Source organism: Lissotriton helveticus, chromosome 1_1 (genome assembly GCF_964261635.1).
Source record: "Lissotriton helveticus chromosome 1_1, aLisHel1.1, whole genome shotgun sequence".
NCBI classification, from domain to species: Eukaryota; Metazoa; Chordata; class Amphibia; order Caudata; family Salamandridae; genus Lissotriton; species Lissotriton helveticus.
Window position 1 is genome coordinate 1108110489 of NC_136057.1, and position 14918 is coordinate 1108125406.

The 14918-nt window shown below is 44.4% G+C and overlaps 1 protein-coding gene across 6 annotated transcripts in view; it reads left to right on the forward strand.

Moving 5' to 3' along the window:
• CPSF6 (cleavage and polyadenylation specific factor 6) overlaps positions 1-14918 on the forward strand; it is a 435319-nt gene that overhangs the window by 107245 nt on the left and 313156 nt on the right. For all 6 annotated transcript variants that reach the window (XM_078678617.1, XM_078678596.1, XM_078678608.1 and 3 more), the window contains exons 3-4: positions 2898-3001; positions 8731-8876. In XM_078678617.1, coding sequence (XP_078534743.1) covers positions 2898-3001; positions 8731-8876 — 250 coding nt within the window. The remainder of the gene's footprint in view (positions 1-2897; positions 3002-8730; positions 8877-14918) is intronic.

The following is a 14918-nucleotide window of genomic DNA, read 5'->3' on the forward strand; positions in this document are numbered from 1 at the left end:
AAGCAGCGCACTTCAGTCAAAGTTGCATCAAATACCAGACAAATAAGCATTTGCAATTAAATAGATCTCACATTGTTTTACAGTTAGAGCTATTGGCATTGTAAATGTACTTTTTTTTCATTTGTATGTTTTGAAGTGAATGGATGTATGTGATGGTAATTGTGTTTTTTACAATGAATTTAGAAGGAAGCGCGTTGAGCGTGCGTTCTGGTGTATGGGGCATGTCATTGGGATACAGTCCAAAGCAATCCTGGATTTCCTTTTACAAATCGATACTATGCATTCATCAAGGACATGATGAGAATGCTGTATTGTATATAGGGAAATGTCGGGTATGGACATATTGAGTCCAAGAGAACAGGAGTCACCTGATCATTTTACTCGTGGGTATTTTATAACGTTAAGCAGCATGAAGGTGCTAATCTCACCAGATTTCTAATACATGTTTGGCGGCTGCCATGAATCTGGTGGGATACCCTTCATGGATCTAGAACGAGCTGAATAATATAGAGAAAAGTACCACTTGTAAGCTGTAACCGGTAGGTCTGTCGCAGGTCAGGCCACAGAAACGGTCCTTGCCAAGCCTTGATTTGAAATTATTCATTGCCAAAATGATGTTTAATCTGTACGCACTACTAGAATGTGTAGCTAAGACAACCACACTACCCGATCATGCTAAACTTAAATGAAAATAAGTCTAGAGAAAATAAAATAGTCAGAAGTCCATTTAAGCCTGAAGGGAAATATTACTGCCCTAAAACGGCAATACTGATTTCTTTTTTTTAAGATCCAAATAAAGAAAGGAGGCGGGCAGGGTGACTATGTTAAAACTGCTTGGTTGCGGCACTGGGTTTTGTTGGGATGCCCCCCTTGCCTTTCACTTTCTTGCTGCCCTTATTCTCAGAGCGTCACATTATTGCAAAATGGGATTGCAGCTCCCAGGAATGCGGCTGCTGTAAATGGCGGCTCCCAGGGGTAAGACTGATTTGGCTGCAGCTGACGGAAATATGAACTGGCGGGCACGACCTAAGCTACTGCCAAGGTAGAGTTGGGCGGTCCCATAATGTTTCCTATCATGGGGAGGAGCATGTTGCAACCAAATGCCGGGTAAATCCCTGATCGGCTGTTCGATTCACCCATTAAACATGTCAGTTGGGCAGTGGGGTGCTGCGGCTGCACAGCGGAAGCAGGGGTGTCATTTTAAATCAAACTTGATAGTCAAAACATAAAAGCTTAATAAAATACTCTGCGCTTAAAATTAATGAAAACAGGAAAAAAAAGAAACATGCAGCAACTTCGGAGAGTTGGTGGTGGGCAAGTGTGCTGGTGGGGGTGCACAAGCAGTTTTGTTGGAAAGGGGTGGCACAGGGAGAATAAGCGCCATGCTCAAGTTAGGAAAACACGTTGACTCTCCTTTCTGGAAGTGAGAGAATGTGTTGAGCCTGCAACAGTTGCTTGAAAAAGTAATTTAACAAGCTAGTGCGCACAAACTGTAAATAACACATCCTAAGTAACAACACATGTAACGGGGCAGTCCTTATGGGAGGGGACAACAGGAGAAATGGATGTACGAAGGAGGGACTTCTGGAGCCATTAACCCAAGAAAAGAAAGCATTTCTAAAAGACAGTCAAAGGAGCCAATTAAAAACCTGGGCAGAACTTAAAGCCCATATCTTGAATAAAGCATGTCTCGAAAACCTAAAAATGGAAATGACCATGTCAAAAAGGGGAACTTTCTATAGTCGCTATTTCTATGGGAACTTGAACTTCACTGTCAGTGTACAAGATCTCTGTGGGGAAGTAAACATTGCTATCCCAGTATTGCTATGGGTGTTTTATTGTACTATCACAACTGTAGACATGTGGAGACTTTGTTACAGTGGTCATAAACCATATCTGCAGAAAGTTTAACCTCTGGCACAATAATGCCGTCCGTGTTGCGGACCTGATCTTTCCTTTCATCCCACACCATCCCAATGCATGCAGTAATATTGCATGTTATTCTTCAGTGAAAATTGGTCTAATAGCGAGAATGAGAAAATATAAATAACAATTTTAACACTAGTTTTCCATTGACCTCATTGTTTGATTTATTTTTGATGCATCAGTTAAATTTTGTATGTATCGGATCCCTTATCTATGATATAATCCCTATATGGTTAAACTATCAAGTAAGTTATGTGCACCACCATAAATACAAAAATTATGAAGTACCTGCAAAGTTGTTTACATGCGTTCAGGTCCCCGTAAGGATAGTTCTGTGCCAACGATTAAATAAAGGTATATTTACAAATTTGAAGCAGGATCCTGTCTCCTAAATTCTTTCTTAGCATGGTTCTTTCATTATTTTAGTTTAAGAACCTTCTTTAACACAATCAATGCTACAGAGATTCATCCTCTATGCAAATCATCGATGAATCCCATTGTTCATGACGAGCTCAGCTCGTCATGAGCACACAAGCAGTGTACTGCATGACGAGCTGAGCTCGTCATGAGCATGGAAGGGGTTAAGGTTTAGTCCCCATAAGAATGGTAACACATGTATCTGTAGCTCCTTTTTAAAATATTAATTCTGTAAGGGTCTTGTAAGTGGAAGCTTCCTCTCTTTATAAATCAACACTTAAAATGCTGCATTAACCTAGGCACATGTTCAATGTGTACACTGCAATATCAGATAAAATAAGAGCTTTAAACCATTGTAGGTGTACACATTTTACTATGTTTTTTTACTTTCAACATGTTTTAACTTGCACAGCATTATACACGTTATGGCATTGTGTGTGGTTTTTAATGTTGCAAATACCTGTAATAATCAATTATGGCTAAAGTACTGTTACAAAATTCATATATAGTCAAAATACTAGTAGAAATAAATTCAGTTGACTAATGTTTTTCAGTGGACGACAGATGAAGACTTAACGGATTCTGTTCACTGTCTGGGAATTAACGATATTTTGGAGATAAAATTTTTTGAAAACCGTGCCAACGGACAATCTAAAGGGTAAGTGCAATGCTGTTGAATTTTGACCACATTATGTGAAAGAAATGTAGTGCTTTTGCTGTAAACGACCTAACGAAGAAAGCATAGAGCCCTAAAATGGTGCATTGTTGCTACAGAAGCCAATGGAGTGGATTGATGGTTCAAAGTGTCATGGTCAGATTTGTTAAGGTCCAAAACAAGCCTAGCAATCTTGTTCTAAAGCATTCGAAGTTTGTTCATTAACCGCATGCGCGCTAGCGGTTTTCCCGCTGTGCGCTGCGTTTTGCGAAAAGCCGCGTCACATGACGAGCTCAGCTCGTCATCAGCGTACGAGCGCCGTAACTGATGACGAGCTGAGCTCGTCATCAGCATCGAAAAGGTTAACCGATCTAGAGACCCCAGATGCCAGGCATAATCATGGTCCGTGTGTGAAAACATAGTCTCCCAATATCATGGCATGCTTAGAATTGTGAAAAAGGAGAGGATTTTCCTAAGGATTCTAAGTTTCAGCAGTCCAGTTGACTAGACCTTTTACAACTGTTTTAATAGAATTTCTGTTTGTAATTTATCGCTGAGATTTTTTCTCTTGTTAATGGAGGTGAGCCTAGCTGACCTGGAAACCATCAGTTGGGCCAACAAAAGTTGTCCCCTTCAAACATCACGCTGTCCATCTTGTATCTCGAACAGGCATTCTCCAAGATGGCTGTGGCGTTTATGGATTGTGTTTTATGCACTTGTAAATGTAACCCTGTATGCACTAGGTAGCGCCCGATGCATACAATCCGAATATATTTTATTGCAGATTTATTTAAAACATTCACAGTACTTGAATAATTAAGTCAATAGGTTATAGTTAGGACCATTTTATTGTATGATTATTGTATGATTGTGCCAAATGTAATCAAATTAAATGTAGCTGTCCCCAGGCTTACTAACCAAGCGTATTGATATTGAACTTAGAGCATTTGCTTAATTGAACTATGGTATTTTCGGCAAATCATTGTGTACTAAATAGCGTATATTAGTTACTCTGCTTTTAAATTAGTTGCAGGCAGGGATTTGGCAGTTGACATAAATTTTAAAATTCAAATCAGGAATTGTGTAGTGTTGCAGTTGAAACAAATAAATCTTGAGGAAATGCATTTGTATATCCTCCGCCTAATGAATGACTGTTTGAGACAATTTCTGCCTTCCTTCAAAACGGCTGCTGCAGCAGAGGACATATGATCTGGTCTCTTTTCTATAATACTAATAGATACAATGTTCCATATAAGTGCAGTATTTCCAGAGTTGGTGCCTAGGTTAGGCCACAATAACCTTTGACGCACATTTGCTTGTTGTAGGAAGCTGTTTCTGTTGCAGCAACCCCCATTCGTCCTCCTCCCCCTCCCCCCCCCCACACACATTTTTCCAGACTACTGATGCACTTTGGCAGGGACCCTAGGCACATAAAGTCAATCAGGTTTCCAGGGCTGTGTTCTTTCCAAAACTGTACCTTGTACCCCCAATTGGCACCTCTCTGGCCACATGTCATTCCATTGTAAAAGGTACCATGGGTACCAAGGGCACTGTGGCCAGGCAATGCCTCTAAGGGCGGCAGCACTTACTGTGCCACCCTTAGAGGCCCTGTACCTACACACACACACACACACACACAGCTATTAAAGGCTGCATGTTTTGGTGCAGAACAGAGTGAAGATTGACATTGCACACATCCCTGTGTGCCATACCTACAACCCACTGCCCTGGCATAGGCGGAGACTACCTCCGCGCAGGAAAGACTGTTTCTGGGCTCAGGGAGCGAAGGTCCCACCCCAGGGACTAGAAACATGTCTTGTGGAAAAAGCTGGTGTGTAATAGTCAAGGAACCCAACGGAGACTGGTCGTTTTTCAGGGGGCATCTCCAAGATTCCCTCTGAGTGCATTTTTCATTAAATCCCACACTGGCATCAGTGTGGGTTTAATGTGCTGAGAAGTTTGATACCAAACTTCACAACACCATACTGGCTATACTGAAAACTGGGGAGTTTGTAATGGCAAACTCCCGGCGCCATATACTGTTAATGGCATTAATGCACTTACAGTGTCTAAGAATTGGTCTAAACACTGTATGGGTACAGGGATCATGAACCTGTACCCTCACCACTCACATGGGAGGGTGGCATAAGCCTCTGGTTGGTTCACCCCATCTTCAAGATGCAGGGACTGAGAATTGTGCTTCGGCTCGTTTCCTTCACCTGAGGGGTGGAGTTGGCAAAGGTAGCACACCTCTCCTCCTATCTCGGTTTACCTGCCGATTCTCCCTCCCAAAGTAGGGGTTAGAACCTGTAGGGGCCAGTTGCCGGGAGCAGGAAAAGGCAGGGTCGGCTAACCAAGGCGGCCAGCATTGAAGCTTCCCCTCCGTGGACCCTGCCCATCCTGGGGGAGGAGGCTTGGCCCCTCTCAATAATGTGCTTTGTTTCTGGACCCTGAGAGCGGGAGGCTCTCAATACAGGGGTCCAGAAACATGTCTAGGGGTGGCAGCTGGCAAGCAGACACACAGCCAGAACACTAAAATTAGGTTGTTTTTCAGGGGGCATCTCTAGGATGCCCTCTGAGTGCATTTGGTATTAAATCCAATACTGCATCAGTGTGGGTTTAATGGGCTTAAAAGTTTGATACAGAACTTCTCCGTCTTCAGTAAAGCTATCATGGAGGTGTGGAGTCCAGGGTGCCAAACTCTCAGCCCATGGTTTAAAATAGCTTAACTGCACTTACAATAAATTACGTGAAGGCACTGGCACTGTAGGGCCCCAGGGCTCATGCCACTGGGCCCTCACCTGTGGTATAGTGCACCCTGCCTTACGGCTGTAAGGCTTGTTAGAGGGGTGACTGACTTATGCCACAGGCAGTGTTTTGGTAGGCAAGGCACACGGGGATGTGTGCCATGTCGACTTATAGTATTAGGTTCTCCCCCTGGCACACTGACTGCAGTGGCAGGGTGTTTGGATCAGGGGAGGAGTCTCTTAGGGTGGCAAAATATATGGTACAGACCTCATAGACTTTCACTGGCTGCAAGGCCCTTGGTGTTCCTATGAACTTTTACATGGGACTTGTATGTAGACCAGAGGTGTGGCAATGTGGGTACAGAGGTATGGTTTGGGGAAAGAACACAGGGCGTGGGTACCTGATTTGCAGGATCCCAGGACACACTTAGTCAAGAACCATCAAATATCAGGCAAAAAGTGGGGGCAACCATGCAAAAAAGGGCACTTTCCTACATACCTCGCCTAGGCTCTCCTATCTTGGCCATTTTAGGTAGTGCTGGACAGTATGCAGCCACAAATAACTTCATCCCATACCCCTCTCCTTTCAGTTCCTTACTTGCTCCAACAGGAAGTACATGAGGACTATCTAATTTTCTCAGGCATTCATTCACACAAATTGGGCCTAATAAACAGAAACAAATGCAAAGTGACTTGCCAGTCAGGGAAGCAGCATTAACCGAATGCGTGCAGGCGGAATTCCGCTCGTACGCGGAGATATGCGAAACCGCACTTTACGTGACGAGCTGGGCTCGTCATCAGCGTACCAGGAGGCTACCTCATGACGAGCCCAGCTCGTCATCAGCGTGGAAGGGGTTAAAGACGTTGCATTTCAGAACAGATAGAATGTTGTAGACTTTAAAGGTTCAGCTGCTATGGCATTGTGCTGCATTTTGAAGTATATTAAAAGTTCCATATAATCCGAGTCTTGCTATAAAATTGGTGGCGGCAGCATCATTCATCATAGATACATTTTAAAGCTCTAAGCACACTTTATTCTTGGCTTCTATTATACTGAGGGAGGATGTTTTTGCATGTTCACTGGCAGAACTTAATCTGTCTGTGTTGAATGCCTCAAGATGGATTGTCATATTTTAGTTCTTTTTCCCATGTAGGGTTTGCGGAAGAGTGCTAAGTTGATCTAATATGGGTGTGCAGTCATAGGTTCTCGGGACTTTGTGCACTTCCTCTTCCTCAATCTACTAACATAGCCTTGCAACTTTTTGTGCTTTGCCACCGCTTGAGATGTCGAGGTTTGTAGGATATGCACTTGTAGCTTCAGCTTATCAGATTAGTGCGAAAGTGCAACATCCGTGTCCTCCAGTGTATTGCACGATCTGAGTAAAAATTCTCCCTCTATTGGGTTGATGGATGCTTCCTCTGGCTTGTGCGGCAGAAACCCTAGAGATGCATACCTGGATTTGACTTTTGGCTGCTTTAATTTCATTTATGTTTTACAAAAAGTCTATAAGTAGATTTACAGTTTTAGATGGCTTTTAGGTGATATTAACATGACTGAGTCATATCTATGGTCTCCCTCAGTCTCAACATGTGACTTCTTGACCTTCAAGAGAGCTGAGTTTGATATTCCCTAGAAAATATGGATTCCCTACAAATCCGTGGATTTATAGGTAGATAGGTTGGTTTAAGGAAAAATGTTGAAATATTCTCAAGAGCGTATTTGCTTAAATTGGTGCTGATAGAGAAGGGCTCTCATATTCTACAGTTCTTTAAAAATGCAGCTATATATTGTTCTCCAGGAACTCTTTTTGTAAGCTGTCCACATGAGATGGTGCTTACATGGTGTGCGTAGCATAAGTTCTCAGCAAGCTGATAAATAGTTTGGGGGCACCAGAAAAGCTTGCCTCCTCCCATTCTGGCCAGCTGCCATTGCATATCCCTTGTGGTAGCTAGACTCTTTTTAGACTCACATTACGTGTGCTTTAAGAGTGTGTTGGCCACCTTTAGCTGCGGAAGTACATGATAAAGCTAGGAGGTCAAGATGGGCAAAGACAAAGATGGGAGGTAAATATAATGCAGTATGCAAATTCAGTACACAGTCAATGCACATTTAAAGGTACAACACAGCCCAAGGTATAGTTTGACTACTTCACAATCTAAAGCCAATAGTTTCTGGGACCTTTTTCTTTTCTGATAATCTTTGGCCTGGTTACAAGTGACATGAGAAGAATTGCTACCAGTTAGCTTTCGGTTGGACTCAGATCCTTCTGTTTTCCTCTTCCAATTCGAAGTCAGTCGAAGGCCAGTTGGAAGTGGCTTCAGAGTTTGTAATTAGATGTTGTTCCAGGTTCACAAACTTAAATGTTTAAAATGTAAGCCACTTACGAATAAAAACGGTTTCACCGTGTCCGAAAAGTTGCATGTGGAGCAACCCTAGCACCAGCATGAGTCTGAAATCATTGCTACTTAAAAAATTTGGATCTGCAAACCAACACAACTGACCACATTGTAAACTGATAACCAGATAGCCTGCTCAGTCCTGTTTTATACTTAACAAATGTAGGTGATTTAACATCCACAAGTCCACATTACAGCATATCGGCAGCTAGGAGCTGCAATAACCGGTGTCATTCAGCAAGGATGTGTGCATATGAAACTGCAACTTAATGGAAATGTGTGAGCACTCTTTAGAGCTTTATCGACCTTTTTGGGACCTATGGGAGAGGGTCACGGTTTCATGCAGTGACGGAGATTTCATCCATAATGGGAAATGGTAATCCCCAACCCGACCCTCCATGCACCTCCTCGCAACCCATAGTGAGATCGCCTAAATGTCTTAAAGTAATGCAATCTGATTGCATAGAAAAACACATTCCCATGCTATATGTAGAGGCTACTTAATTCAAAAAACATTATTGTGGATTGTGGTTCGGTGTTTTTAATTATTAAAGCTTCTTTTATGCACCTTCGTTTTTCTCCTTTTAGGTTTGCTCTCATCTCTGTTGGGTCTGAGTTGTCATCTAAAAAATTAATGGATTTATTTCCCAAAAAGGAATTGCATGGGCAGAATCCTGTTGTGACGCCCTGCAATAAACAGTTTCTAAGTCAGTTTGAAATGCAGTCTCGGAAATGTAAGTATTCTTAGTAGTGCATTGCATAGCCTTTTGCTTTAATTGTTTTAAAGGCTGTTTTATATCACTTTAATTTATATTTTTTTATTTCATCAAAAAACAAAGGTAAAAGGCTAGACCATGGGGGGAGATGGGAGGGGGACGACATGTTCTTCCCAGTATTTAAAGAGGCAGGAATACCAGATTGAAAATGCTGTATTTTACCAAGCTCTGCATCGCATCATTTGGCCTCTGTTTTAAACCATGTGTTAGTTGTAGGCAGATGCAGGTTTGCTATCTGGGCAACAATTTATAGACCAGTCACAAACATCTTGGCTGTATGGAGTTTAGGGACTATATGCTAACTCATATCAAATGCTTACTGGCCGTGGTTTTCTACCTTGTGGGTAATAGATAAGTGGAAACTTCCTGCCTGGATTAGTTTGCTCAAAAGTTCTAGTGGCTTAGCACTGCCAACTACTGGGTTTGAAAAGTAAAATCCCAAGGCTGTGTGGATTTAATAAGTCTGTAGACCTAGAATGCTTGGCTGGTGGAGTAGGGTACTTTGAACCTTCTATAAATTCAAAGTCGTCTGTTGTTATTATCTTGACATGACCGGAATATGTTAGAGCAGAGAAAATGTGTGCCTTACCTAAACTCCAGCACAACTGAGCCCAAGGATCACATGGATGCAATAATTGGTTAAGATGTAAGTTTATTTGAAGGCATCCAATCTACAGTGCCATTTGGCACACCACACTGTAACCCCAAAAAAGTTCAACTACTTATATACTATAAGGAATACCCAGGCGAGGAAGTACCATGGTACCACACATCATTTCCCTTGACCATAAATAATAAACCATACCTAGTAGGCCATTCAAAATCTAGTGAAATGTAACTGCCACAAACATTAAGTTGGACCCAGAAGAGTCCAATACTAAGTCAGGAGTGAGTCCACCAGAAGGGGACCAGTTGTGAAGCAGTAATCAGGGCTGGGAAAATAATTGAACATAGAGGCACGACTAAAGAACGCATTAAAACATTAGCAAATCTAATCTTTCAAATAAGTAGTCTTAACTGTACGGTTGGGTGCACCAGAGAATCCTGCCGGTCCTACTCCCAATAGCACAACTTCAGTAAATAGACCACATCTAACTACATTAGTGTTCTGCACATAACCACTCTCCTCCTCACCCAATATTCTATTCCACATAGCAACCCTGTTCAGGGGTGTGGTATTTAATAAAATATCTACTTGTCTATTGAACAGGTTGCTTCATAAATCTACTTGTCCTGTAACAAATTCCACATGTCCCTCTGGTGCCATGTAGTGTGGCGACAAATTATGGCTGCAATATCCTTATATAAGAGCTCTGATAATAGCCTCTCTGATTATGCCAGCTCTCCTACCTTAGTAGGATTTGAATAGTAGCAATTCCCTTATTTTGCCACCTTTCTACATAGAGGGGCTGGAGTTAGCGGTACTCAAAAGTACCACATAATTGGAAAGCCCCTTTGAGTCTGTGAAAACCTACTAACTTGCATGTTTTATGGGTTTTCATCAGCTCATCTCTAATATTTTCCCAAACTGAGAAAGGTTAGAAATTTACTCTTGACAAGGGCAGATGTAAAACCTCTTCCAGGGTTGGTGAAAAATGTGGTTGGTGGGAATGTGAACTTGTTACTGCTCAACACATTTTCACAAGAGCTTATCTACACATGCATATTTGCTCGTACTATAATGTTGTTCACAAATATTTTCTAGGAGTAAGATTAGCTGATCTACTTGTGTAAGTTCTTGTGAATTTATGAAAGCCGTAAATCTGCACTAATGCAAGGACATATACCATTAGTGCATTTTATGACTTTCTTTAAAAATTGGGCCCCTGTTTAGGTCTGGCGATAACCAAGACCTTTTGTTTTTATTAAAATTCTATCCCTTTCTTTATTTAATGGCTGGCTTCACTGTGAGTGATAGCATTCTGCTCTCTCACAAGAAGCATGCACAGTAGTTTAGTTTAGTGCCAGGAACTACTGTGGGAATGTATTGCTTTTGAGACAAAAAATATTTTTGCTTTTGCCTATGTTTGGTATTATGATGACCGCTCCAATAACATTAAAGTTGTACAAAAACCATGTTGATAAGAGCCACGCTTTGACAAAACCTGAAGGCTGGGCACCAATGTCATACTATAATGTTGGTGAAACCAATTACACTGATTTTTCCAATATGAATATTTTTTTGTTGTAATACTAGCATATATCAACACATTTTACTATATGATGCTTCTAGGAAATGGTATCTGAAATTTCACAGTAGTTTAGCAGAATGTTTTTTTTCTACTTGTATTTTTTCAGTAAACATTTTATTTTGAAAGCAAAGAATCATCAATCTTTTACATATAGTTGCATCTAATCAGAGAGCATCCTGGAAGCATTATACGTAGCCTCATATTAAACTTTGGAAACGTGTGTTTTGCAGCGTGAATCTTTCTGGATTCACTATGCTGTGCATATTCCGCAATCTGGTGGTTGGGTCCGGAATCGTAGTCTTTTTTTTTTTTCGTAGCCCAGGTGGGCGTCGACGTCCCACCATTTGGTGTCCCTTCGGTGACGTCGGCATGCTTCCGGCGGAAGCTACCACCCTTGGGCGCCATCTTCAGATTCTTTTTTCCGCCGTTGGGTCTGGATCGTCACGTGAAGCTCCAGAAGTTTTGGAGGAGAAAAGAAGGAAATACAGCAACTCTTCGACGGTAAAGACCGGAGAAGATCGGGAGAAAAGGACCATCAGAGAAGAGACGACGAAGAAAGGAAAGAACTTCGAGATCTTCGACGTCCTTGGAGGAATGCGCACACAGGGAGCCCCCTGAGCGCAGGGATGTACAAGACACCCTTTAAATTCTGCAAAAACTGCCACCACAAGTTCGCGCAGAAGGACCAGCACCCGGTCTGCAACCTCTGCCTGCCAATCGACCACGAGAGCAGAGACTGCAACGCCTGCTCAGTCTTCAAGCCGAAGACACTCCGAGTTCGAGAGAGACGGAGGACTGCTCACCACACGATGCAGGGCAAGGGCCAGGCCCCGACGCTTAACGAACTGGGCCTCTCCACCGACGACGAGGACAACATCGCCGAAGGTCCAGATGACTTCACGGTCGCAGAGACCGATAAGAAAACGCCTGACAAGGTAGGAGAGTCTACGACCCTGAAAACCCCCACAGGGTCTCGAAAGCCAGAGGCAGACTCTCGAAAGTCAGAGCCTAGAGCCTCGAAAGGAGCACCGGCGCCGAAAACTTCGACGACCGAAGCTGCATCCTCCGAAAAAGAGCCCAGCGGATCCTTCGAGAAGGACTCCCGGAGGCCGAAGACCAGCGAAAAGCATAGGTCATCGAAGCAAGCCCCCGAAAAAGGGCCTTCGACTTCGAAGGAAAAGGAGCCGAAGAAAGTTTCGACGCCGGCGCCGAAAAGAGCAGCCGAAACGCTCGACGACGAGCAGGCCGCAGAGATGCAGAGAAAGAAAAGAAGGCTCGAGGCCGAAATGGAGAATATCCTTCAGAGAAAGAAGGACTTCGGCGAAAAAATGAAAAGTTACAAGATCCCCTCGAAGCCGGCACCGACCGTCGCTGAGGTACAGGAGCACGAGGAGTTCGACGTCGAAGAGACTCTGAAAACTCCGGAACCCTCGGAGCACGAAGAGGAAGAAGACCTCTACTACACAGAAGGGGATTACGGGGAGTAGCAGTCAAGCTACGGCTCAGGTTCCTCGACGGCCCAAGACCAGGAATGGCAGGACATCGAGGCCGAAAACCCGGAGGAGGCTGTGGAAACATATCCCTCGAGGCCTTCGCCACCGGACGACATTGGGGCATACAATGAGGTGGTCAGGAAGGCGGCAGCAGCCAATGGAGTTAAGCTGGAGGAGGAGAAGCCAAAAGCAGATTTCCTGCTGGAGACATTGCTCCCCACACAGACAAGAAGCCAGTTCTTGCCCATGCTAAAGAGTGTCACAGACCAGGGGAAGGAAGCCTTCAAGGAACCGGCTACATGCAGATCAGTAACGCCGAGGACGGAGAAGAAATACAAATTCTCCTCCCAGGACCCAGCTTACATCAAGGGACCCGTCGAAGCAGACTCAATAATCGCTGCAACAGCCAGAAAAAGGGCAAACGTCCCAACAACATCTGGACCTCCACCTGACAAAGAAAGCAGGAGGATGAATCTAACAGGCAGGAAAATAGAGAGGAACGCCGCAACGCACTGGCGGATGGCGAACTCCAATGCCCTCCTGAACAGACATCAATACCAGATGGGCTAATTACTCAAGCACCTCCCGGAACAATACCGTGAGAGGGCATCACACCTTGTGGAAGAGGGAAAAAGCATCTCTAACTCGTGCCTCAAGGCAGCCTTGGATGGGGCAGAAACAGCCAGCAGACTGATGGCTATAGGCATCACAGAGAGAAGGCAAGCCTGGCTCAGGATCTCCGGCTTCAAGGCTGAGGTTCAGAACAACATCCTGAGCACACCCTTCAACGGTGAATCACTGTTCGGAGCCCCAGTTGATGAGAAGCTCACCCAACTGAAGGACAACGAGACTGCAAGGTCCATGGGGGCCCTGCAATTCAGGGGGATGAGAAGGGGCACTCCTACACGGAGGCCTAACGGCAGGGGTGGAAGCCAGCATGGGCAATCACACCAGACATTCCACCAGGGACAACAGAGTGACAACCAAAGTCACCAGGGCCAGCAGAGGCAAAACTGGAACTACCAGGGCAGGGGCCAGTCCTTTCGATCAAGAGGAAATGGACGGGGCCAGGGAAGGAGAGGCGGTGAGCAACCCCCCTCTAAGTGACTTCACACGGAAAAAGGTGCTCTCCCACTCGAACCCTCCGGGGGAGGAGCGTGGGAAAACAAACAGGAGAGGGCTACACGGACAGGACACAAAGGAACATGTGGCGCCAGTAGGAGGAAGATTGAGATTTTTTCTACAGGAGTGGAGAAAAATAACAACGGACAGGTGGATACTCAACATCATGCAGTTCGGATACTGCATAGAGTTGGAAAAGAGACCACCAAACAGAAAGCTAAAGAAAAGAGAGCACTCTGGAAGAGGGCTGCGATTACTCCAAGAGGAAGCTCAAGAACTCCTCCTCAAAGCGGCCATCGAACGGGTTCCATTCAAAGAACGAAACAGGGGAGTATAATCCAACTACTTCCTGGTGCCAAAAGTGGACGAAAGTCTAAGACCCATCCTGGACCTTGGGTTCCTAAACAAATACGTAAAGACTCAAAAATTCAAAATGACTTCCCTACAAGAGGTCATCCCGCAGATAAAAGCCGGGGACTTCTTGTCCACCATAGACCTCAAAGATGCGTACCTGCACATCCCCATGAACAGGCAGCACAAGCACATGCTAAGATTCACAGTGAACAAGGATCACTACCAATTCACCACCCTGGCGTTCGGCCTAAAGTCCGCACCAAGGGTGTTCACCAAATGCCTCGCGGCAGTGGCCGCACATCTAAGAAGAAAGGGGATACACGTGAACCCCTACCTCGACGACTGGCTCGTAAAGGCAAGCTCTTACAGGACATGCAAGGATCATGCAGAGCAGGTCACAAGAACGCTAGCAAACCTGGGATTCTCCATACACTGGGGAAAATGCTCAATGGAACCAGAGCAAGTGAAAATCTTCCTGGGAGCTCAAATCGACACCGTCCAATGCAGGGTGTTACCCAGCGAGAAGAGAACACTCAGCCTACTGAGGGAGAAACGCCACTACCAGAAGGGGCGAGCTCTGACAGTGAGGACTGTGAGCAAGATTTTGGGGATGATGGCGTCATGCATACACCTGGTCCCCAATGTACGCCTACGGATGAGACCACTCCAAGAGTGGCTGCAACAGCAATGGTCACAAGCTACAGGAAGTTGGGAGGATCTAGTGGTTGTAACGCACAGGGTGCAGGAAGAAATAAGGTGGTGGACCAAGGAAAGAATAACAGTAGGGAAGCCTCTAACACCACCAGACCCAACAGTGACCATCACCACAGACGCATCCC